General features: G+C 34.3%; 4 protein-coding genes across 6 annotated transcripts; all 4 read left to right on the forward strand.

The window, feature by feature from the left end:
* The first annotated feature begins 835 nt into the window (after positions 1 to 835).
* Positions 836 to 5,359, forward strand: LOC118055860 (GDSL esterase/lipase CPRD49). The gene is made up of 6 exons (XM_035067879.2): positions 836 to 1,228; positions 1,431 to 1,508; positions 1,643 to 1,783; positions 2,107 to 2,183; positions 2,267 to 2,416; positions 4,792 to 5,359. Exons 1-6 carry the CDS (start codon positions 1,118 to 1,120, stop codon positions 5,003 to 5,005), a joined length of 771 nt encoding a protein of 256 aa, XP_034923770.1. The 5' UTR covers positions 836 to 1,117; the 3' UTR covers positions 5,006 to 5,359.
* Positions 5,360 to 6,100: 741 nt separating this feature from the next.
* On the forward strand, positions 6,101 to 10,156 carry LOC118055859 (DNA replication complex GINS protein PSF3). Of its 3 annotated transcripts, none has more exons than XM_035067876.2 (7): positions 6,101 to 6,364; positions 7,386 to 7,504; positions 7,598 to 7,666; positions 7,761 to 7,861; positions 8,128 to 8,220; positions 9,429 to 9,565; positions 9,658 to 10,156. In XM_035067876.2, the coding sequence occupies exons 2-7, from the start codon at positions 7,460 to 7,462 to the stop codon at positions 9,765 to 9,767; spliced, it is 555 nt and encodes a 184-aa protein (XP_034923767.1). In that variant the 5' UTR covers positions 6,101 to 6,364; positions 7,386 to 7,459; the 3' UTR covers positions 9,768 to 10,156. The 3 variants fall into 3 exon arrangements, with proteins under 3 accessions (XP_034923767.1, XP_034923766.1, XP_034923768.1); XM_035067875.2 differs by having other exon boundaries at positions 6,102 to 6,455; XM_035067877.2 differs by lacking the exon at positions 6,101 to 6,364 and adding an exon at positions 6,467 to 6,817.
* Positions 10,157 to 15,273: 5,117 nt separating this feature from the next.
* LOC118055858 (protein EARLY FLOWERING 4) lies at positions 15,274 to 15,931 on the forward strand. Its single transcript, XM_035067874.2, has one exon. It carries the CDS (start codon positions 15,396 to 15,398, stop codon positions 15,762 to 15,764), a length of 369 nt encoding a protein of 122 aa, XP_034923765.1. The 5' UTR covers positions 15,274 to 15,395; the 3' UTR covers positions 15,765 to 15,931.
* A 3,461-nt stretch (positions 15,932 to 19,392) lies between these two features.
* On the forward strand, positions 19,393 to 24,076 carry LOC118055857 (phosphoinositide phospholipase C 6). Its single transcript, XM_035067873.2, has 9 exons — positions 19,393 to 20,146; positions 20,841 to 21,037; positions 21,591 to 21,726; positions 21,815 to 22,060; positions 22,137 to 22,357; positions 22,466 to 22,583; positions 22,792 to 22,944; positions 23,025 to 23,111; positions 23,581 to 24,076. Exons 1-9 carry the CDS (start codon positions 19,754 to 19,756, stop codon positions 23,872 to 23,874), a joined length of 1,845 nt encoding a protein of 614 aa, XP_034923764.1. The 5' UTR covers positions 19,393 to 19,753; the 3' UTR covers positions 23,875 to 24,076.
* The last annotated feature ends 1,368 nt before the right edge of the window (positions 24,077 to 25,444 follow it).

Here is a 25,444-nt window from a genome sequence, read left to right on the forward strand (position 1 = left end):
TAACGTTCAGGGAGGGAGTCTAAAATTGCGTTTGTAAATGCGTTTCGTCAAATTTTGAATTTTTTTTTTTGCTAAAATTGAGTTCGGTTTGTACTTTTCAGATCGTTTTGATGTGCTGGATTTTTAAAAAATAAAAAATATCATTGGCATGCTTTTCGGCACGAAAAGCTATTTGAAAAGCAACCGCTACCACACTACCAAACACGCTATAATTACACAATTCCAGTTGAGAAGGAAGACGCCTCGTCTTTCTTTAAAGAGAGCGATCCTTTTGAGAGTTTAGGATCATCTGGCGGCTATGGATGGTCCAGGTCGCAGCAGGAAGGTTGCATTAATGGGGAAGCCATCAATGGGTGGCGTGGTTCTGTGGTGGGGTAATGGCATGGTGTTTGCATTTACTTCTTCAAACGCGCATGAACTTTACTCGCCAATTTTCGCGCGAGTAGGTGGAACCTATAAACTCGCCTTTTGCCGTATCATTTCAAGTTCTAAACTTCACAGTATAAGAAAGCCTGGAATAATAAAAACACAATCCTTCTTTTATTTATTAGGAGATATTTGTCATGTTTTAATGATTTTAATTATCTACGTTATATCTAAAATTCAACGCTTTAGATGATATCTGGCATTGCCATACAATTATATTTTTTAAATTTTTTTAGTTTTAATTATTTTATTATTATTTTAATGTAATCATATAAAAAATATTTTTTAAAATATATAAAAATAATTATTTTAATAAATTTTCAATCAAACATAACTTAAAAAATTTTTTTTTTTAAATGATGTTTTTTTTCATATTTGAGTTGGGTTATTTTGTATATTCCCATTGAGTAGGACTCCAAAAGTTGTGGAGGGAAGAAATGAAAGAAGAGAGGAGACTCTTATCGTCTGTTCGAAACCAAGTAGTGGACGTGTATCTATCCATCTTTAATGAGGGTCATGGGATCGCTTAGTAAAACCCGTCAGTCTTCGATTTTTACTCCTTTCTCTATCAACCTCCTCCGCTCATAAAAGGAGCGTAGAGCCACTGCCATTTTCAACCTTCACAGCCAGACACGAAGAACAAAGAGTTTTGTGTTTAAAGAAAAACAGAACGACCAACGGATTTGTCAAAATGGTGGGACCGAGTAGACCGCAATTTGTTCTCTTTGGATCATCCATTGTCCAACTCTGCTTCAGTCATGGCGGTTGGGGCTCCATTCTCTCCGATATCTACTCTCGCAAAGTATTCCTCTTTCTTCATATGTTTATTTTATATTTCACGTGTTCTTTGAGTGTTGCTTGATTTGTTTCTTTTCTAATACATATAAATTGAAATGAAGATTTTCCCTCATGATAGTTATTTCACTGTTTTTGGCCAATTAACCTCAGCACTGATTAGTTGTCATTTTCATCTTCTGATTAGGCTAATCTTTTTCTGTTTGCAGGCAGACATATTATTGCGAGGCTACTACGGATGGAACTCGCGGCGTGCTGTCCAGGTTCTCGATCAAGTTTTTCCCAAGGTATTTTCGTTGATATAATAATTTCTTTTAGGACCAGATTAGACGTAAAAATTGCTCTATTTGAGGAATCTCATCTCTAAGTTGGTGAAATTGATCGTGCTAATAGCTTGTTATATGGGTTTTATGTATTGTAGGATGCTCCTGTGCAACCAGCTCTGGTGATAGTTTATTTTGGTGGTAATGATTCAATGGGGCCTCACTCATCTGGCCTAGGCCCTCATGTACCCCTTGACGAATACATGGAGAACATGAGAAAGATTGCAGTTCACCTCAAGGTTTTCTCCTGGTTCTCAAATAATACGATCTCACTGTATATTTAGATCATGGTTCACATGTATATTATGAATGATCAAAGCAATTCTTCTCCTTATTTGATGGATATTGCGGTAAACTTCCTTTTTAAGGGGAATGAAATCTGGGAGGTTTTTATGCTGCTCTCGAATACCTTTAAATGATCAAATGCTTGTTATTCATTTCCTGATTGCTGTACTCTGTCCAGTTATTCTTTTGCTGTGTATATTTTGTAATTTAGCCCTGCAAGAACTCATCAGAGAATGATGTTTGATGCTTCATCTAACACTAGATATTTGAAAATCAGAGCCTCTCAGATACTACCCGCATCATTTTTATGAGCTGCCCACCTGTTGATGAGACCAGAGTTAGTTCAAGCACAAGGTGCTCTGATTCGTTATTTTCTTTTCCTTCTTTTTTTGTTTCTGATCATAGAAATTCTGAACCGTCTGTTTCTCTAAATTCAGTGGAATTTTCAGTGAAGTGGTACGAACAAATGAGTTGTGCCAAATATATTCCAATTCTTGTATAAAGCTATGCCAGGAATTGGGAGTGAAGGTTGTTGATCTTTTCTCTGCCTTTCAAAAAAGAGATGGTTGGACCACTGCTTGCTTTACGTAAGTTTTCTTCATCTTCCTTCTGCTAACAAGATCAATGCTCAGAAGTGTATATAATCTCATGTATTGTTTGGTCTCCCTCATGTATCTTGTATGCGTTTTCTATATAATGCTTACATGTGGTGGTATTTTCGTTGCACACAATTATCGATGAGGCTTAGTTTCCGTTACTCTCATATTTGGATTTATTTTTAATTATAACTTTTTTTTTTTTTTTTTTACCATATAGCCCTGGCTAAAAAAGATATTGGGATATAACATAATTTGATAAAAGTTGTAGTTGGAAAAGGTGACTTTAAAAAGTTGCGGTTTTCTTTAAAAATTGTTAAAATGAAATGGCACAAATTTCAAGAAGGAGAAAGATGAGAGAAAAGAAAAGGAAGGAAAAAAAAAAGTGATTTTAGAGACACACTGAGCTCCGATAATAATATTTTTGTACCATTAGAAGATCTCGATGACACCTAAAATCATCAATGGTGATCGAAGTGAGCCACACACACTATTCAAAGGAAATTAAGCCATCCACCGTCTTTGGGCTGCATGTGTGGCCCCCTCTGACCGTTATTGATGACCTTTCTTGGTGTCATTAGATTTATCTTGTTAAGATTTTTTTGATGATACTATACTGGGGGTGTCATCATCGAAGCTTCAATGTACCTCTGAGATTTTTCTCTTTCTCTTTTCTTCTCTCTCCTCTTTCTTCCTTGGAATTTGTGTACTTCCATTTTAACCATTTAGAAATTGTTTATCTTTATGGACCAACTAGGCTTTTCATAAATTTTGATTTATTTTTTTTGTTTCAAATTAATTTTTTTATAGCTTTTTTAGATCATTTTAACATGTTGATGTAAAAAAAATTTATTATTTTAATGTATTTTTTAAGTGAAAAATACTTTGAAAAACAACCGCTATCACAATGCTAAACACCATTTTAATGACACAATTCCCATACGTGAATTTTACCAAACTATGTTATTTTTCTATATCATTTTTGACGAGTGCTAGTGCCATTTTTTTTTCCCAAACTATTTTAGAAAAAAAACACCCTCGTATTTGTTTGTGTAGATAAAATTCCAAACCTTCCGCACTTCGCTCTTTTTTTTTTGTTAATCTGGATAATAGACTCCTTGATTGTTTACTTTTGTGGTTATAAGGATAGTTGCTCGTATTGTTAGGATATGTGTAAAAACATCAGGTTGAAATCCAAATGCTTGCCTGCACAGTTTGCAGTATGTTGCAGTGTCATTTGTCTATGGGAACTCACGGGCTGCAGATATATATATGTAATCCAGGGACTATATGCAAAAATCAGATAAACGGTCCCCATTTTCAGTTTTTGCATTGCCGTGAAAAGTTAGGCCATCATCGTGTTTGCTTTCCCATGATGAAAAGATATTATTAGCCAGCTTTGATGGATTAGATTATGTTGTTGTTTCGGATGGTCTTCTTAGGGCTAAAACTTATCGAGCCACCTTGAACTATCAACCGTTTTGATTGACACTCTTTTTTTTTATTTTTTTTTATTTTAATATCTAGACCATGGTGTGTTTGAATTAAGACCCCCTTCGTTAGGTTCCAATCACTTTTGGCAGTGAGACCACTGTCAAATGAAAGTTTCAATCAACATGATTTCATTCATTCATGTCTTAAACCCAACCGTCACTGGATTTCAGTGTTCTAAAGGTTGGAAATTTCAGATTGAAAAACTAATAATCAAATTTTTGAGCTTGATTTGAGATTCAAAATGGATTTTGAATTTAAATGTTGTTTTCAAGGTTGAAAGGGGTTACTTTAATGGTCTTTTTGGGTGGATTTGGTGGTCATAGTGATAGAACTGATCCTAATCCAAACACTTCATAGTTCATGTATTAAAATTAAAAGAGAGAAGGGTTTTTCCTTTGTGGTTTAGTAGTCTTTTAAGCATTGGTCTTTCTTAGTGCACAACCTAGAATATGTTCTATGGACTCATCTAACTTGAATTTTACTCTGTTGAAACTTGAGAAGACTTCCTGGTTTTGGAATTTGGATGCTAGATGTGCACTGTTTTTGGATATTGGAGTCAGGTATATACGAGCGAAACCTGCAGTCCTTGTTATCTCTAAACAGATGGTCTCTCCTTCATCCTATATGGAAAGGCAGGCCGTGCTGGTTAATTTAGCTCACAAATCACTACATATTTCCTCCTTGCTACAATTTTTACTGGTTAATGTTAGCTTCCACTGGGAAGTACCGTCATGATTTAAGATTGTCAGGTTGTCTTCTCCTTTACCACGACAATCATAAAAAACGTGAATCGAAAGTCTTTGGTTGACTTAAACTGGTAGTAACGTGTTTCAACTTTCAATTTTAAAGTTTCCCCCTTCACTTTTTTCCAGAGATGGCATTCATTTATCAGCAGAGGGGAGCAAAATAGTTGTGGAGGAGATTCTGAAGGTGCTAAAGGAAGCTGAGTGGGTTCCATCTCTTCATTGGAAGTCCATGCCCACCGAATTTTCAGAGGATTCACCATATGATCTTGTTGCTGCTGATGGGAAACAAACTCTAAATCCCTCCGAGTGGACATTCCACAGGGAGGTTCATTGGGACTAGGTTGCAAAACTATCTTTATGCCTTTTTCAAATACCGGAGCTACAACTAGAAATTGAAGGAAACAAGCATCCCTTCAGTCTATGAGTGGAATAATTATAATGCAACTCATTCTTGTCGACTGTTTCTGAACTCCCTTCGTTTTTAATTGAATTGTTCCTTGTATAGCCATGGGTTTTAGCAGTAACATTAGTCTCTAAAATGGCATGGATGGTGCTGTTTTGAATAATATTCAAATGCCATTTCTCCCATAGACTGTATGGTTTCAAGACGGACCCATCACAGGTGGTTCCGGTGCCAATTTGTTCCTTGATTATCATTACATGCATGGTTTCAGCATGATTTTTCCATCTTAAATCTCTCTTCATCGTGCCTTTTCTTTTCGTTTTTTCATTCGCAAGAAAAAGTAAGATGTTACTGTCACGTTCCATGTCACAAGTTCTTTGCTTTGAGAAGTAGTGTTTTTCTGCATCCAGAGCACCAGTCTAGCGGAAAAGAGGCCTCTTGCGAATAAGGATTCCTGGTTAGAATCTTATTTCTTGTATTTCTAAACGGGTTATTTTTTATGATTTGATTTTTGGAATTGACTGTTCCCAAGTGGATGGTGTCCACTACTATGGTGATGGGATCATTTTTTTTTTTTTTTTTCAAAATCAGCTCTACCATAATTTACAAGAGTTCAATTGTAACCTGTAGTTTAGCAAAACTAATTAATTAGTTCTTGTGGTTTCACGAATTACATACTTAATTTTTAATCCTTTCTATCCATTTTCCGTCCCCTTCCAGTAAAAAGAAAAAAAGAAAGCTCCCATAATTATTTAATTTTTAATGTTGCAAGAAATTAACGAACTTGTTTTAATAAACTACGAGAACTAAATTATGATTAACTTGGGTTTTGAAGAACAGGACTGGCGCTGCTTCCACTGCAAGGAAGTTCTCAGAAGCCACGAAGCATAAACGATGCAAAAATTGAATGTTCCGTTGTCCCTGAGATGCAATAGATATGTGTTTTCAGATATTATGATTAATTCTTAAGATTCTTAAAAGTAATTGATGCGCTGTAAAAACTAAAAACGGCTAAAACTTTTGACCATTTTCAAGTAAACATCCTCCCCCAATCTAACTAGCAAAACAAAGTGTATATACTGCACCAAATCCAACCTCCAGCCCTCCACATCAGCGGCATTAGCCAACACGTACAGCATTTACCCTAGCCTCTCTTATTCTCTCTCTCAGCCGTTCCACAATCAACCACCACCAGCAGCCCTCTCCTCTTTTCTTTTTTCATCCACCGACGGCGTCCTCTCGACCAGCCACCTTGAGATCCAGACAACAACAACAGCGTCCTCTCCACCAGCCATCGTAAGCTGTTCTGTTTGTTTTTATCCTGTGAGGTCATAGTGGGGAGTTGCATATAAGATTTCCAAGAGAGGATCAAGAAATTGCTCTAACGGTTTGGTTTTTCAACTCAATTTCTTGAATTGCTGTTTTGATTCTTTTGCTCGTAGGAAACCTTTTCTTCTTTTGTCCATGTACACTTGTAATCTTGGGCATTTTAGCTATTGAACAGTCTTTTAATTTTTTCCCTTCCCATCATGCACTGGCTAGGGACCAACTAAACTAATACACTGTGATATAAGAGTGGTGACACTGACTGGGGTGGAGAGGGATCAAGGATGATGCATTTCATAATATGTTGTGATGCATTTCATATAAAAAATTGGGAATGGGAGCGTTCTGTTTGAGTATCACAAAGAATGACAGTAGTGTTGGCAGAACATGTAAAATTGATGACCAGAAGACTCGTTTCAGGAGGTAAAAAATCTCATTCTGTTTTGTTGAGTTTGCTTCCTTAGAATATTTTCTTGAAAATCTTTGGAAAATCTCTTGAACCTTTTTCAAAATGGGACCAAGACTATAAAGAAAATTTTCCTGATTAGTTGGGACAGTTCTTAGTCATAAATCCTAACAGTATTATTTGCTGGTTTTAAAAAAAATTTTCTTTCTTTTTTTAAAACCAGCAAATAATCCTTTGAGTAATCCTGCTTGTCAGTAGCCTTTTAAAGAAAGAAAATATGTTTTTTTAAACACCAGCAAATAATCCTGCTTGTCAATAATACCAAACTAAACAGCTAGAGAAATAAAAATAAAAGACTGACTTGATAAGTAAAATCTTGTAGAGCGTAGATTCCAAGCTCCATCAATCTAGCAGTTGCCCCGCTGCTTTGTTTCTGGTCAGATTCAGAACAATTGAAACAAGATCTAGGAATGTTGAAAATAAATCAATTTTATTACAATTTTTTGAAAAAATCCAATCTATAAAAGAGATGGGTAAATAGGGCTGCAATCTATAAAATACAATATAATTATGTTTTATTTGCAGCCTGGAGGTAAACATGTGAAATTGCTTCTGCACTAGAGAAGCTAGAAGACCGATAAAATTGATAACATAAGACAATGGCAAATTACTATGACATCGATAGTATTCTCGTGGAGGAAGAGGTGAAATTTTTATCCTCGCCTTATATTGTAACTCCTAAATCTCATAATCCTAACATAATCACTTTTCTATCGTGTGTTCACACTGTCTTGCAGTTTGTCCCAGTTGTGTTTCAAAAGGCTATAAATGGAGTGAAAATCGATGAAAGTACTGAAAAAGGACATGTAAGTTTTAAGTAAAATAGCGTTGGAGAAAGATTTCACAAGTCAAATTACTTCATTTATTCACCTTGTTTTTGACGTGTTAATTAAAAATCAGGTTGAACAAGGTTCAAAGACAGAGCTACCTTTCTGGCTTGCTCATGAATTGAATATGAGGCAAGCTGTATCGATAGGTGTTCCTGCCTGTTTTAATCAAAAGTAATTGCCCTACTTGCTCAAAGCAAATATTTTTATTTTACATTATGGAGTTATAGAAACTTTGCTCAAGTCCTCTAGGAAATCCCTGATTTTAGGTTTCGCTATCAGGGGTTTATTTAAATTAATTGCTCGTTATAATAGTCGAGTCCCCAAAAAATCATCATATGTGTACATGGAGAATGGTTTGTCTATGCTGTCATCCAACATCTATTTACTTGTACAGTTGTTTTTATATCTTATAGATAGTATTTCTTTTTCCTCACCAGAACAAGGCTGGAAATTCAGGCAGATGCTGCTTGTGTGGACCTGAGATCCCGCTGTCCATACTTTTATGAATTTGGATGCAAGCTAGCTCCACTGTGAGTCTCCTTCCCCTGCCCATTTGTTCATGTGTGTATACAATTCCCGTTGTGATGTCTTCTTTTCGTGCCTTTTGTTGAACTACCATGCAAGAGTACCTGCATAAAATGGTGTCCTGCTTGTGAAGCATTTTTTGCGAAGTGATGCTTTCTCGATTTGGAGGAGGAAACATGCAGCTCGATGTGTTCAATATTTTTTTTATGACCTTCCCTAAGTGATGCCTTAACCTTTTGACTTTCTCAGTCTGTTTAATCAGATTGACAATTCCAAAACAATCCAGTTATTTGTTGGATACAAAGTTACAAACTAACACATCATGACATCCAAAAGTAGATCATTGTTTTTAGATATAAAAATCAAATGCGGGCTTCTCCTATGTCAGAGCAATAAAGTTAGCAACCAACCAGAAGATTATGGAGTGCTTTCAATTTTAGGATATCTTCAGTACTGTAACTTGAAAATATCATTTCATTACCAATCTGTGCCATTCATGAATTTACTAATGTCTATCCTTGTCCACTTCATTAGACTGTTTTAAAGAAATTATTTGGATAAGAGTGTGGCATTCTTTTTAGACCGAGACAAGTTTTCTGTTAGTGATTCCAGGTTGCTTAGTTTTATCTAGGTTTCATTTGTTGGTAGACTTCAGTGTACCTGAAGTCTAGAAGCAAAAACTATCTGTTTTCATTCTCAAGTCCAGGGATCAACTGAAGGCCCTTATCGAGATCCTTGCAATAGAAAGGAAACAAATGGGAGAAGTAAACTGTCAAGATGAATTACTTCACTCTATGCATTCTGATTTCTGTTTAGCTTTGAGAAGTTATATGTTGTGAATGGGGTCAAATGCTTGACAATCAATATTGTTCATGGGCCTTTTTACCTTGTGGTCAAACCCCAAGGCTTTAGACATGCACTGTACTGAGGTTGAGTTTACATGTTGTGAAGGCTGTGCTTGGCAATAATACATCCAAATTTACTTTGGCATATTTGCTATGATTTGTCTTATACAATGAGAGATTGTGCGTTGATGTCCTGGTGAAGGCAAAAGTGCACAATTGACAAGTGGTGGTCGAATGTCGGTCATACCTATTGACAGTAAATTTAAATGTACACCAGCAATCTTTCGTTTGGCTTACAAGCTGGTGGTCATCAAGCTTTTTACCTTTAATTTACGAGGACTTATTTGGTTATTCATAATGATGCTTAGGTGTGATAAATCCATCGGATTGTTGCTTGCATATGCATTTCGAATCCGGTATAAGGAAGTCCTACACAAGGCACACACCACAGGATTTGCAGCGGCTTCCAAGTTCCTGACGCTCCTAACTAAAGAAGAAAGTTATAGTGAGATTCTTTTACTTTTGAGCGTATATTTTCTGCTTTCATGCCGCACATTTATGTTGCAAGGACAGTAATTTATTTCTCTGCATGTTTAGTGTATGAAGCAGCTCAATCATCCATGGCAGCCTTTAAGAAGTGGCGGATGGGTGGCCCCAGATTGCAGAGAGCTTCAATTCTTGGGAGGAAGAGAAAACCAGCTGAATAGGTGTCCATTTCTAACAAAGCACGTCCTGGTACTATGATACTTCACTCTCCAGTTTCGTTTTCCTCCTGATAATTTTAGCTTGATATTTAGCCCTAGAGGAAGTTGGGGGCAGGGGTGAGGCTGTTTGGGGTGTTGATGCAACTGCAGTCGCAATTAGACGGAAACTGACTATTTGCTGCCATGGTAATTGAGTTGATGCGATACATTTCATCTTTAATTCCGTGGTTTATAAAAATGATCCCTGCTCAACTGTACATCTATTTCTCTGTGAGCCCAAAACAATCAACCAAAAACTTAAATGTGATCAATGTAGGCAGAACTTCTGCATAAGATGTTATACCATTTGAATTTGGCTACATGATATGCTATAAATCTTTCTTTTATTTAAATGGTGAAATTTAAATTCCTAATTAAAAACATGAATTTGGCCAGAATTTTCTTTTATCATAATAAAAAACATGATGAAATTCAATTCCTAACACCCTATTAATACAAGTCCTTGTTTCCCTGATTTACGAAGTTTAGAAGGTGATGATTACTCGTTGCAAGCCCAGCTTTCTATTCTTGATACTGCTGCATGCCCTTATTTTTCGTGGCTAAATGGATGAATGCTGTGCGAAGACAGATGATGGTAATGCATCTCCTAGTGGGCACACGATCATCAAAACTACTCCACTCCGATAATTATTTCTAACTAAAAATGACAAGATGATGAATTGAAAGTTCTACTAAAAATCTGAGGAAAATCCACTGTAAACTTCATGTCCAACTCAGAAATTCCTCTCTTTTTTTCCACTTTTTTGTTGGCCGATGACCAAAGAATTTAAATCACTAGAATCTCTAACCCATAACTTTGTTGCTATCAATGGGATCAGGATCCCATTGTTTGAGTTTAATCAGTAATGATAATACGGCATCGTTCAACATGATCCTGATCCCTCTGTAGATTATCTCTCCCACCTCTTATTTTGAGAACTTGGCTGTTGATTGAAAAGGAAAGAAATGGTAGCACGTGATGCTTAGAGTATCTGGTGAAGGATAGGGAACTGAAAGAAACCATCTGATGCGTGCATGATTTAATAAATAAATAAAAGAGAAAAAGGTAGGTGATCTTTTGCTGTCGTGGCAAAACTGGGAACCTGTTACGATCTTTCTTCTGATCCAATCCATGTGCAGCAATAATTAATATACGAAAAAGAAATCACAGGCGAGATATTTCTGCAACTTCTCTCGTTTATCTGCTTTGTAATAGGAGGTCCAGATATTTTTAAGAGTAGTTTTTAATTAAAAATATATTAAAATATTTATTTATTTATTTTTAATTGTGGTATATTAAAATTATTTAAAATATTTTAAAAAAATTAATTTGGTTCACGCGTGTTAACCCCCAAATTTCATCTAGCAACTTGTCTCGTGTTAGTTTGAGTTTTGCAATTAGATGTATAGTGTTTTTTTATAAGTGTTTCTTAATTAAAAATATATTTAAGTTATGTTTTCTATTATTTATTTTTAATATCAGTATGTTAAAATAATTCAAAATATTTTTTAAAAAATATTAATTTAATATTTTTTAGATAAAAAATAATTTAAAAAAATAGAAGCTATCATGATGCTAGACATGCATCCTTTTTTTATAGTAACAAGATTTTTTATTTGGTTTCACCATTTTCGTCTAAACACAAAATATATTATCTTAGTAAAATTTAAATTCATTAATTTTTTAAATAGCTAAAAAAATAATTGTCAATTTTAAAATTTTAATTTCATTAATATAGCTATTGCAATGTAATTGAAGTTTTGGGGTCTTTTTTGCACAACTTTTAACAATATTATATTGCATTTAAAATTTTTTTTTTGGTAAAAAATATTTTTTTATATATTTTGAATAGTTTTGATGCGTTGATCTCAAAAATAATTTTAAAAATATAAAAAAATAATTTTAATACATTTCAGCATGAAAAGCACTTTAAAAAACAATCACACTCCTAAACATACTACCTATTTCATCTAGAAATGGGTAAAAAAAAATACAGTACTTAAAAATTAAAATTTATTATTTGAGGATCAGAATTTGAATTTTTTTTAAACAAAAGTGAAAAATTAAGAAAAAATTACTCTTAGCATCTTATAATTTTATTAAAATTGCACTTGCTTTCTTACTTTTTAAAAATTACAGATTATATTATTAATGATTATAAAATAAATTAACTGCATAATAATATTTATGATATAAACTAATATGCAAACAACAAAGTTCATGTTATAAAATATAAATTTTAAAAAAATTGATAGGCAAGTACAATACTACTAATAAACCATATAATGACGGAGTAATTTTTTCCAAATTTAAAGATGAAAGGAGTGTTCGCTGCCTACTCAATGAAGAGAGAATTACAAATTCCTTGAGTTTTTAATAATTGTTTTGTGGTGAATTGAATCTAAAACTGGAATTTGGATAGCACCAAGCACATATCCATTCATCGCAATATATTTTTGAGTAAAATAGCAAAAGACCATTCGAGTGATTATTCATTCGAGGGAGGGACAGGAAACAAAATTTCCTGGACTAATTTGAATACAAAGCAGAGGTCTTTGACTTATTTGAGCTCAATAAATTTAATTAATTTAATAATATAATTAAAAAATATTGATAATAAATAAAACAAATAAAAAATATTAACAGTAATTAACTTAAAAAACTAAGTTGTCAATATTATACTATGAAGGAGAATAAATAAAATCCAGTAGAAGAGTCATCATATCTCTACCATAAACATTGTCTTATCAACAAAAAGAGTTCACCGAAATAGTTCTAACTAAGGGTGAGTAAAAAAACAAGAAAATCAAGAAAAAACTGAACCGTAAAAAAAAACTGATTTAACCGATTTAAATTTTGAAAAAACCGACCGGTTTGGTTCGGTATCTGTTTTATAAACTTAAAACCGAATCGAACTGAAAAAACCGAGCCAAATCAGAAAAAACCAAGCAAACCCGGAAAAAACAAGCCAAACCCAAAAAACCGAGCAAAACCGGTTTGAAAATTTTTTTCCCTAAAAAACCAAACCGAACCGAAACTGGCCTGTTCAAACCGGTTTCGATTCTGTTGTGGTTTTTTTAAAAAAAAAATTCGGTTTGATTACTTTTTTTTATAAAAATCAAACCGAACCGAATTTAATCATATCTAGTTCTAACACTACCATGAAAGGTTGCATGATGATATTAAAAGAAACCACATGCGACATTAGAGCAATAACCTGAAAAGAAAATAAAAAAAAATATCATGATATGAGCATTTTTTCCTTATATTTAATTAATTAAAAAACTAAAATTTATTTGGAAAAGGCTAAATTTAGCAAAAAAAATTAAAATTAAAAAGACTTAAAAGAACCAAGTTATTTTCAAAAACCGGTGAAAAACCTATAATTTTTTTTTTTTAAATAATGGAACTCAATATCCAATTAAAAAAACATTAAAGGAAGAAACTAAAACAATAAATACAAGCTTAAAAAAAAAAATCAGATGAACCTCTTGGATCTAGGTTAATATTCCAAACTCGTAACTCATGAAATCCTAGACCTAGAATTAATTAAGAAACTCATTTTCCAACTAATTTAATATTGAATAATGAAATTAAAAAAATTATCAAAGTAAAAAAATAGCAATTAAAAAAATAATTATCAAATCTTTCAATAAATAAAACTTGAAATGGGATGAAATTATAAAAGGATTAAATTTTAAAAATTATTTAAAATAAAATAAATTGTAATTAAAAGAATATAATCAAATATAATGGGAAAATAAATTGAATGATTGCTTTAAAAATTTAAAAAGTTAGACACTAAAAATTGAGGATGAAAAAAAAAAAAAGAAACAGAAAAATAAGGTTGCCAGCATCAAACCACAAGTCTATTGGCCGCATGCATCTTCTAAGGATGGAGGAGTTGTTAAGACAATTAGAATATCACTGTGGAAGCTATTGTTTAAATGCCAGGCCACATGCTAGCCATTTTTGGCTTATAAATAATATTTTATATTTATTAAAATATCAAATTAACTCTCAATTAATCTTATTAATTACTCGCTTGGTTATAAATAAAAATTCAGGATAAAAAAAAAAAAAACCCTAGATACTAGTTTATTTTTTTTAATCTAAAATAGTAATTTAATTATTTTACCATTCTTAAAAAATATTAAAAGGTCAAGCTGCTCCTGATCGTACTATCTCTAAGTAATAATAATCATTACACTGTTCTAATCAATAATATTTTATATTTGCATTCACAGTGAAACAATAAGTTGTTTTAGGTTTTTATTAATCGGAGCTCATATTTACTGGATTAAGACATTTTTCAATTGAAAGATATTTTCTAGCCTTTTAATATCCAAGTTGCATAAAAAAAGGTAAAACAAAACAAAAGAATGTGTTCTTTTTCTATGACTTGTTGTTGTCCAAAATCATTGACTTCTCCGATATTTTCTCTTCCATCCAAATACGGCCTAGGATGAAGCGGAAAAAATACAGTAAAAGATTCTTCTAAAAAGAAATAAAAATAAATAACCGCTTAAGATATTTCAAAAAATCTGCACCCCTTTTCGCACTTATAGCGCGTGGTTCACCAAAACTATTTTGGGATATGTTTCCGTCTAAAGATTTATATTTTTGCCTTCTAGAATTACCTGATACCGTTAAAAATATAAAAAATATATATTTTTCTTGTTGTAATTTTTTTTATTTTCTTAATCACAAATTGAAGTATCTATGTTATGTCAAATTTTAATTTGAGTTATTATACAATTAAAATTTGATCAAGCATGTATATTTATACTATTTTTTAAAAAGAATATTAATACAAAAATAATATTTATAAAAATCTCTTTAATGATTTAAATGTAATTACAATGAAGCGAGAAAAGTCTAGAATGTGATGTTTTTATTATTTTTAGTAGGATATAGATTTGATTTTTCTTTTCTCCTCTATGAATTTTTTAAGTAAATAATGTAATTACTAGTTATCCAATTTATAACATTAAAAATTATGGATAATTCAGGTAGTTATCTGGATTTTTTTAACATACCAATAAAAATATTTGAGTTACTACATTATGTTTTTTGTATTAATTATTAATTTTTTTATATTTTTTAAATTAATTATTTTTAATTTTTTAGACCTAATTTTGACTTATTAAAAATTTTCTTTGAGTTTAAATTTAGCTAGTTAATTATATATATATATATATATATAATATTTAAGTCAAGAAAATCAACTATGATGTAATTGTTTTTGGATTACTTGAATTATTAGGATAAATAAAAAAATCCCATGATTTAAATAATTACCGAAATAGTAATTTTCATTCGAAATTCCCCCTTATTTTCTCTCAAAAGTAGTCGAAGACGTGGAAGTTACAGTAACAATTCAAAGTTACACTTCTCTCTCTGTCATGTCTGTATTGTATGCATCACACTCTCTCTCAAATCGCGTAGACTCATAAAATCCATACATCATCATCATCACCCACATCCACCGTCTCCTTTTCTTTCTCTCTCCTTAAAGATCAAAAGGCTCAAAGCCAACAGGTAATTTTCTTAATTCTTATAATGTATCGTCAAAACAATTTTATTCACACATGAACACCACCCTCGATTCATTCTCCGCTGCCGAATCGAGCATGGAAGACACCTCCAATCCCTCAATCACTACCAACCAAAACGCCAACAAAGAAGATGAAGTTGATGCAGAGGTTTGGGCAACATTCAACAATAGTTTTCGACAAGTTCAGTCGGTTCTGGACAGAAACAGAGTTTTGATTCAACAAGTGAATGAGAATCACCAGTCTAGAACTCCTGACAACATGGTCAAAAATGTCTCTCTGATTCAAGAACTTAACGGCAATATCTCCAAGGTTGTTGGGCTTTACTCTGATTTGAATTCCAATTTCTCCACTGCTTATCATCAGCGAAACCACAACGGTAAAAATAACGGCAAGAAGGCCTGAATCGGTTTCTTAGTTGTATCTTATTTATTCAGTGTGTGTAATTTGGGGGTTCGGGTTTTTATTGAGGGTAGAATTTATGTTGTGTCCTGTCGTGGTTTATGTTATATAAATGAAAGACCACTGTGCTCTTGAGTTTGGATTAATTGAATATTTAGTACTTTCTACTATGTTATTTTTGCTGATAAAAAATTATGGAAAATGATTTACTAGAAAAGCTGAATGGTGAATATTTGTTTAAGGTGAATTCTGGAGGTATTTGGATAAGCAAATTTAGTTGTCTAGAGATTCAGGTGAGAGCAAGTTGGGTATTTTTGTGTGGCAAACAAGAACTAGAGCTGGAGTTTTTTTGAATTAGATTTATAGGGGCAAGATCATTTTGGTTCTTTTAGGGTTTTCAGAAGGTAGAATCGGCACTGGATCTTTGTTCATTTGATTGAGATTTACCCCGACCTGCTCAGGTCCACTTTGAGTTCCTTCAAGCTTGGTACTCATGTTCAATTGCAAGCTGTTGGGTCATTGCCAGTGAACTTCTGTGTAACAATTATTGCTGGGAGAGTGATTTGACTGCATGTTGTTTACTTTGTTCTATGTGTTTCTTTCTATTGATTGAACTACAGGATAAAGGTCTCTTCTCGATCTAGTTTGGTTGTTTGCTGCTGTTGGACTCTGGGATGCCTTTAAATTCTGCTACATCCATGATTGTCTACCATATGTCATGATTCACGAACTGAAGGAAATGTTACTTTTTTTTGTGAACCTGAAGTATTACCGTGTTACTGTAGATTTTCCGTTCAAATTGGCTGACAACAATGTCACACAGATTTAAGTTTAGAAGTTTCACATGTCTTGCAATTTTGACCCTTTTAACACCCTTCGGCTTCATTATATATAGTTTTTCTTTCGTTTTAATTCTGTCCGAGCCAATAATTGTCTGGCTTGCCCAAGTAAAGTCCTGCTCTGTAATTCCTCCTCTTCTGAAATTGCACGGATGACTTGCAAATTGGATACGACTTGTTGGAAATTTATAGTTTCCTTTGATTATTACTGTTACCTTTTCTCTTTTGAGTTTTTGCTTGTGAGTATTTTTTTTTCTTTCGATTGTTTCCTACTACCAAGATCGTTTGTCACTTTGTTGTTCTTCATTTCTCGCTCTCGCCTCGATTACCAAGCTGGCGAGACGGGAAAGTTTTCATGTTGGCAGATCCATGCATCATTGATCTGGAAATGCATGGTAGATAACCCCAGCTTCCTTTCTAGTATATGCCACTCAAGAGCTGATGATTAATTTGGACTGCTCCGAGCATAAAACCAGGAGTTGCGTTGTAAGCTTTCCAGGGCCCAGTTTTGATATATCCCCTGGGTCAGGAGGTGAAGTCTGATAAAAAAAAAAAAAAAACGCACTTCAGAGTGCTCCACCAAAATAATTAAAAGGTGATCTGAGTATAAACTGTGTTTTTCTAATATATTAAAATAATATATATCTTTTATTTTTTAAAAATTATTTTTAATATTATCACATTAAAATAATATAAAAAATTTAATTCAAAATACAAGTAAAGCCTAAACGGCCCTAAATAAGCATTTGGAAAGGGATGAAGCGAACCCAAATATGGAAAGAAATGGAATGCACGCTTTGATCAATCAACCATTTGCGTGACGATGTCCCTCCGCTCCATCAGATATATATATTAAAATAAAGTGGATTAACTTTAATAGTGAAATATATATGTGTGTATACACAAGTATATTAATAGTAAAATAGCATTTGTGATTGAAATCATATTTTTTTTAAATTATATTTTTTATATATTCTTAAATCATTTTGATATGATAAAATAAAAATAATTTTTTTTTTTAAAAAATATTATTTTAATATATTTATATAAAAAAAACCCTTTAAACAACAGCCACTGAAACACTCACAAACACACCTCTAATTAAAGTGAAGTGCTATTATAAATTGAAATTGATGGAGTGCGATCATCAACGTGTCCGTGTGACTCTTATAAGAAAAGAATTTGAATCGTGAAGCAACATCCAAGTCACAAATGGAGCGCGTCTTATAAATGATGTTCCCAGTCTTCTGACAACACGAGGAAAAACTTAAAAAGTTCGGAGTTCATTTCATTGTCTTTCTTCCCTGCATGTGCGTTAGGACAGAAGCCCAAATTCCTGGTGTTTCCGTGTCCCTGCTTTTCCAAAGCAAAAGGGGGAGAAATCTGCTGATACCAGTTGTTAGCTGTGCAGCACCTTCGATGAAAAAATGATTAACTCAGGAACCCACCGATTAATAGTATACTAATTGCCTAAATATATCAATGTGTTAAGTGAAAAAAAGTAAAAATAAGATTTGGAAACGTGTGGGGATACGATTGCTAACAGAGTTGTATGCGTTGAAACACAAAAACTGGAAATTAAGACATAGCAGAGGGTACAAAATCTATCTACATTGGTATTGATGAGTTTGCAGGGAGATAGACAGCTGATCGACAACAAAGAGGGCAGTCACAAAGGCATTTTACCACTGTGTAAAACCACAATTTGATGTTTTGGCACTCCATTCTGTCTTCCTTCAGCTTCAATCTTGTACACTGTATCCATGGCAGAAAGCACCTTGCCAAACACAGCACGGTGGCCATCCAATCTTTCAAGAAAAACAAATGCTTGCATGTGAGTGCAGAGACCTCATTAGGTTGATTAAACAGGCCAGTCTTTGGCACAAATCCATGCTCCCTAGAACACCTTTTAATTACATTTGACAGCAGCAGAATAGGATATTGAAAATCTGAAGCACTGCAATTACAGTTTCGTAAAATGGCGAGACAAGCCCCACCGAAGACAGGAATACTTACCAGCTAGTCACTACTGTGGTAATGAAAAATCGCGATCCACTAGTAAGTGCATGGTTTACAAAATAACAAGTCTCAAGGACAAGGAGCACATGAGGTAGCATTGCTTTTGCAGTTAGGCTCCATACCTACGGTCTTGGGAACTGTTTTCCCAAAAAGGCCCATAATAATTACCAAAAAAACTAAATGGGCTAGTCTTTTACTGGATTTCTGTAGAGAAAATTATTCTTGCTAAGTTGGAGGAGGAGGAGGAGGAGGAGCCTCTACCTGGCTGAGTTTGTTGCTAACAAGTATGGGATACGACGAAAACGCAGCATCGCCTAACCGAATTTATTTTTATCGTTAATATTTTTGTTGACAGGTGATTAAAATTATAGGACATTGAGTGGTTCTCTTGGGAATTAAAGTAATGTTTAGTGATTTCAAAGTATTTTTTTTTTAAATATATTAAAATAATATATATTTTTTATTTTTTTAAAATTTATTTTTAATATTAGCATATCAAAATAAAAAAAAAGAATTAATTTTAAATAAAAAATTAGAATTCTTACTAAACAACATTTTAAACATGTTATCAAGCACTACTAAATAAGTAACTATTGCTAATGAATTCCGTGAATATAGTAATTAAGAGATTTTAAACATGGATGGGTTAATTACTCTTGGTGGAAGTCAACTCATGAATCTCATCCCATCAATAACAGATAATGTTTAATAGATTAATTGACATAAATATTTCGAAATATAAAATCACGCTATTCTTAGAATAAATTCCTAAAAACATCGTGTAATTGCCTATTTGGAGTTGAAAGTTTTCATTCTCTAATCTGAATTTACTCGAAATTGCTTTGTTTAAGAAAAATGTCACCTCACATGATTGGCTTGCAGCGAAGGCATCCTAGTACGAGAGCAGGATAATTGTGACATTTGATATTAGTCAGCAACAACAACAACAAGAAGCCAGATATGAAGCTGGTACTTTTGCTTTTATAGTCTCCTACGATAGATAGAGCTACAAATTCTCCTGTTTTATAGGCTCTCCTCAGTCTCTCTCCCTCCCTGTCTCCCAAATCTCCAAGCCAAAAAGGTTCTGGAAAATACAACAAAAAAAACCAGATAGCGTGGCAGAGAAACTCAACGATGGGGAGCTACAAGAAAGACAAGCATAGACCATCTCCACTACCAGAATCTAGCAATAGCAACAAAGATGAAATGGGGAGTTATAATTACAAGATGTTTAATCTTTTTAACAGAAAGTTCAAGATCACGGAAGCTGAGCCACCCAAAGACGTGAAACAACTTTTTTCCAAGTTCTCGAATGGTGGGTCCCACATGACGGCTGATCAGCTCCGGCGCTTCCTGGTTTTGCACCAGGACGAGCTTGACTGCACGCTGGCGGATGCACAGAAGATCGTGGAGGAGGTCATTAACAGGAGGCATCATTTGACGAGATACAGCAGACATTCACTTAATCTTGATGACTTTTTCCATTTCTTGCTTTATGATGATCTCAATGGACCCATCACCTCTCAGGTTACCCCTCTCCCTAACTCTGTCGCTAAATGTATTTGGCACGTTTACGAAATTTATAGTATCACAATTGTGATTTACGCTTTTAAATCATTTTTTTTTTTAAATCATGGATAGGGTAAAGAAAGCAAAATCTTGTGCAGTTGATGCCAAACCATTTCTTTCTCAATTATTTCTTGTTGTAATTTGAACTTTAGAGAAGCTCGGAAAATGTGGTTAGATAAAGTTTGTAATTTTTTACAGCAAATGATGAGTCTAAATATTTCCTGCATTTTAGTTGGGATTCCAAAGGTGGGGTTTTCTCTCTTCTCTCTCTCTCTTTTTCTCTACATTTTGTTTCCTGGCAATTTTGTATTGTGCAGGAAGCGGGGCATTTACATTGTGGACTCGGTGAAAGTAGCACTGCACCACCGCCCCCTTTTGTTGATTTTGTTAGCAATTAGAATTATACATTGCTTAAGGTGTGTGGGCCTAGAAACTGGCAGATAGGATTTTTTTTTTTTTTGTTATGATCAAGAACCAAAACAATAACTTCTCTTTTAGAAATTACGAAAAGATTCTTACTTACAAGTCTTACGAACAGGATCCTTGGAGCATTACTTATCTGCATCTTTGCCATGTTTTATCTGGGTATGCTTTGAACAATTTGTAAGGGGACCGTGTTAAGTATGCCCCTTGACAAATTATGTCATTCCAGGTACACAATGATATGACTGCTCCATTGGCACAGTATTTCATATATACAGGGCATAATTCCTACCTAACTGGGAATCAACTGAGCAGTGATTGTAGCGAGGTGCCAATTGTAAAAGCTTTGCAGAGAGGTGTAAGGGTAATTGAACTAGATTTGTGGCCAGGTTCCGCAAAAGATGAGATTCTTGTTCTTCATGGAAGGTATATATTGATTGCAATTTTACCATTTTTGCGAATGTGAGTACTTTCTTTTGCCTTTATGTATTTGTGGATATGCATATCCACTACTTTATACATGGATGTTAGTATTTGTGAAGCAGAAGCCTTTCTTTAAATTGAAAGCAACATTTAGCGAAATGTTTAGTTGCTATTACAAATCAGAATGAGGAAGCTTTTGGAGGCACAATATTTCATTGTTCTGTATAACTCATCTTTCTCTTTCCTGAAGCATGAAGGACAGGGCGTCTTTAACTTTTATTTTATTTTATTTTTTGTTAACAAATATAATATAATGAATAGAATTCACTGAATGGATTTCATGCAAAAGAAATTGGAGTTGCTAAATAGTGAGAGAGAAAAATCTATGTAGGGATAGCATGGATTGCATTTTGGAAAGCAGAAGCTAATGAAGTGTTATTGAATCGAGTTATAAGTGAGTTAAAGAAAAACACATTCATTGTAGGAAAGACATACATGGATGTTATGATTCTGAATCATTGTTTCTCTGACTAAGTTATATCCTGATTAATCGTAGGACCCTGACCACTCCAGTGCCACTCATAAAATGTCTGAAGTCCATAAGAGACTATGCTTTCGCTAGTTCTCCTTATCCAGTCATCATAACTTTAGAAGATCACCTCACACCAGAACTTCAGGCTAAAGTTGCAGAGGTTAGCTTTCAATTCATTTTCAAGGATTTGAATTTTCAGCTTCTCTGTTTCCTATTTATCTATAACCCTCCAATACCTTTGCACGTAGATGGTTACTCAAACATTTGGCGGAATGCTGTACTATCCTGAGTCAGATTCCTTATTACAGTTCCCTTCTCCGGAGTCATTGAAACATCGAATAATCATTTCAACCAAACCACCAAAAGAGTATCTTGAATCTAGTGGCATCAAGCGAAAGGGACCTTTATCACCAGGTGGAAGGAATTCATCCGAAGAAGATGACGAAGCATCAGGGATACCATACCATACAGCTGAACTAGAAGCGGATGATAGGGTGAGCATAGAGGCGAATCTTGCCTAGTCTAAGTAAGATTTTTAAGGTGTTTCGTTAACTTTTTCACAAATGGCAGAGCGACAGTGATCAAGATGATGTAGACCTAACCGACTGTGACAATAAATCAGGCCAGTTAGGGGCACCTGGTTATAAACGTCTAATCACAATACACGCTGGGAAGCCAAAGGGTTGTTTAAAGGATGCTTTGAAAGTTGCAGCTGATAAAGTTAGACGTCTTAGTTTGAGTGAACAGGAACTTGAAAAGGCTGCGGCAACAAATGGAACTGATGTAGTGAGGTATCTATCAAACATTACTGATTACAGATGCTTGAAAGAAGTTTCTATTGCTACTTTCCATCTTAAAACCAGATCGATAGTGCTAATATATGCTGTTGTTCTTCCCAGATTTACACAGAATAATATTCTGAGAATATACCCTAAGGGAACTCGGATCACCTCCTCTAATTACAAACCAATTGTTGGGTGGATGCATGGAGCTCAGATGATTGCGTTTAATATGCAGGTTTGTTTCCAAAACCATTTGATGTCAAGCAACTTTCTTTCATGAAGGAGGCATTCATAAGTTAAAAGACTATATTCTTTATGAACCATGAGTGACCTGGATATTCCCATTAGTTAAGCAATCCAAAGCTTCATGTTCTTGCATAAATGATGATCACATAATGTCAGCCATATAAAGTCCTCGTAACATGTGAGCTTTCCTTTAACAGGGATATGGAAAATCACTTTGGCTGATGCATGGGATGTTTAGGGCCAATGGAGGTTGTGGTTACCTTAAGAAACCAGATTTTCTATTGGAGAAAGGTCCAAATAACGAGGTGTTTGATCCTAAAACAAAATTACCAGTAACAAAGACATTAAATGTGAGTGTACTAGTCTTGCTTGAAATTGAATTTCATTTGTCTGAAGCTCTCTTCCCGAACTCTATTTTATCTATTAACAGGTGAAAGTATACTTGGGTGATGGATGGCGCCTTGATTTTAGCCACACACACTTTGATTCATACTCACCACCAGACTTCTACACAAAGGTTGGTTGGTTTAAGTATCCTACTCACATGTAAACGTGAAATTTGTCATTAAACCTCGTAATACTTGAGCATCATCATTCCAACCTACGAATGAGAAAAAGACTTTTCAATATGTTTTGGTTAACCTGCCTTATCCACAATTGGCCGAAACACAATTCACTCTGAAGTGAATAAAAGCCATTAATGAGCAAACCATATCTATTTTCTTTCACATTCTAGTTTAAGATCGAAAACGATGTGTGATGACAAGTAAATGAGCATTTGACTTGTTATCCTCAAGGAAATCTCTAGATTTTGCAAATAAGTTTGAATCACCAGACTTGGAGATTGGTATCTGTGATTAATTGGTGAGGGTTTTGAGGTTCTGATCCTGCCTTATTCTGTTACATTGCTGGCATCTGTCTCATGTTCCTGAAGTATCTATCTCACGCATGCTTTCCTGCTAATGAACTAATAATCCACACTGCAGGTTTACATAGTTGGGGTACCGGCTGATGCAGCAAAGAGAAAAACAAAGATAATCGAGGATAACTGGTCTCCAGCTTGGAATGAGGAGTTCACATTCCCCCTAACCGTTCCCGAACTGGCTTTGCTTCGGGTGGAAGTGCAAGAGTATGATATGTCAGACAAGGATGACTTTGGTGGTCAAACATGCTTGCCTGTCTTGGATCTAAGACCAGGAATCCGATCAGTCCCTCTCCATGATAAGAAAGGAGAGAAACTCAAGAATGTAAGGCTTCTAATGGGGTTTCAGTTTGTATAACCTCTACAGTATTATTTTCATTGAGGGCACATGCTAGCTTCAGCCCTTGTTCCGAGAACAACAGATATGTCCAACAGTAGGTGTATAATTAAATAGGCTTGATAATTAGTTAAAGAAGACTGAACCTGGCCCGAATGCTTATGCTTTTGTTTTGCTTCAGACCGACGATAGGATATGAAAAGTTACAAGGAAAGTTTTTTTCCCTTGACAATTGACATGGACAGCCTTAGCTGTTGCTGTAAGGTCCTTTCTTCACTGTTGAGATGTCACAGATATAATCTTTCGTTTTTAGGTGCTTTCACATTACACTTGGTGATTAGTTGTGGTCACGTATTAAGAAGCTTGCCTGGAAGCATCTTTAAAAGATTATTTAGCGAACGACTTTTGACCTAAGATGATTTGTTCTTCAGTTATGGTTAATTTTGTCCAAAAAGTTGGAATAACATATCATCTGTCTTGATGTATCCCAAAGTAAAACTGTTATTTCCCCCCCTTAAATGTAACCCAATCGAGATACAAACCGTAATAAAAACAAATAATATTCCTAAAATCCACTGAATCTAACCTCGTTCTGGATGGAAAAACTCCGGTAGGACCAATCACTTGTATGAGGCTCCGAGCCTCTTCCTTCATGTGTATTTACAAGAAAAATCCTGATCTGGACTGAACGGTATATATCAAAACCTTGTCGGAAAAGTCAAGGTGCAAATCAGGAACCGATCAACAAGCAGTAATCATGGGGCACGACGTTTGATCATCCTTCCCACATAAAATTTATCATCATTTTAATGGCGGCTCTGAAAGTGCGCAATAATAAAATATGATGGGATGGCTTGATGGTTAAAGGCGTGCTTTTTAATTATCAGCTACTCTTCAAATTTCAAGGCAGGCTATCGAAGTTAACTTCAACTTGTTACAAAAAACAAAAATCTCCAGTAAGTGAAAGCTGGCCCGAAAGTCGTAGACTGCAAGGAAGTTCTCGTAATGCCCTTTCAGAGCAGAAGGTAGACATGACAATGGCCCAAGCTATAATTAGGTCCGAATATGAGAGATCCTAATCCAATGTGGAGCCCGTTCAGCTGATTTTTTTTGAGCTGTGTGTTTCATCAAATAACTTGTGAGAGAAAACCTTGATGCTGTGGTCCAATACTGCTTCAAAGGAGTATCTTTTTTTAGCAGAAAGATATTCCTTTTCTTTTGGTCCAGGTAACTATTTTTTTTTTTTTTTTTTAAAGTTAAGAATTATCATCTAATTGGTAACTGAAAAGAAGGATATTGAAGCCATCAACTTATTTAACGTGTTAACAGTTCCTGATTTCGTGGCATATACTGTGCATCTAAGCAGCGTGTCACTTTAACCTCGTACAGTCGTACTTCTAGTTGTTTAATGTAAGAAACAAGAAACAAAATTACAGTAACAGCCACAAACGATCAAGTGTGAATAATAATAATTAAGGACCCTTAGCCGGGAGGGAGGAGAAAAGTTCAAACGTGTCACCTTCTCTATAAAAATTAGTGGTACTCACGTCCCAACTAGAAATAGACTTCTCAATTTTCTATTATTTTTTTT

Source organism: Populus alba, chromosome 8 (assembly GCF_005239225.2).
Source record: "Populus alba chromosome 8, ASM523922v2, whole genome shotgun sequence".
Lineage (NCBI taxonomy): Eukaryota > Viridiplantae > Streptophyta > Magnoliopsida > Malpighiales > Salicaceae > Populus > Populus alba.

Excerpts from the sequence above, each read along its gene's own strand:
- LOC118055860 (XM_035067879.2), top strand. The coding sequence starts at position 1,118 with ATGGTGGGACCGAGTAGACCGCAATTTGTTCTCTTTGGATCATCCATT. Across the intron at positions 1,509-1,642 it reads TCGATCAAGTTTTTCCCAAG|GATGCTCCTGTGCAACCAGC; the intron begins GTATTTTCGTTG and ends TATGTATTGTAG. Across the intron at positions 1,784-2,106 it reads AGATTGCAGTTCACCTCAAG|AGCCTCTCAGATACTACCCG; the intron begins GTTTTCTCCTGG and ends TTTGAAAATCAG.
- LOC118055859 (XM_035067876.2), top strand. The coding sequence starts at position 7,460 with ATGGCAAATTACTATGACATCGATAGTATTCTCGTGGAGGAAGAG. Across the intron at positions 7,505-7,597 it reads GTATTCTCGTGGAGGAAGAG|TTTGTCCCAGTTGTGTTTCA; the intron begins GTGAAATTTTTA and ends ACTGTCTTGCAG. Across the intron at positions 8,221-9,428 it reads GGATGCAAGCTAGCTCCACT|GTGTGATAAATCCATCGGAT; the intron begins GTGAGTCTCCTT and ends AATGATGCTTAG.
- LOC118055858 (XM_035067874.2), top strand. The coding sequence starts at position 15,396 with ATGAACACCACCCTCGATTCATTCTCCGCTGCCGAATCGAGCATGGAA.
- LOC118055857 (XM_035067873.2), top strand. The coding sequence starts at position 19,754 with ATGGGGAGCTACAAGAAAGACAAGCATAGACCATCTCCACTACCAGAA. Across the intron at positions 20,147-20,840 it reads ATGGACCCATCACCTCTCAG|GTACACAATGATATGACTGC; the intron begins GTTACCCCTCTC and ends ATGTCATTCCAG. Across the intron at positions 22,061-22,136 it reads AACTAGAAGCGGATGATAGG|AGCGACAGTGATCAAGATGA; the intron begins GTGAGCATAGAG and ends CACAAATGGCAG.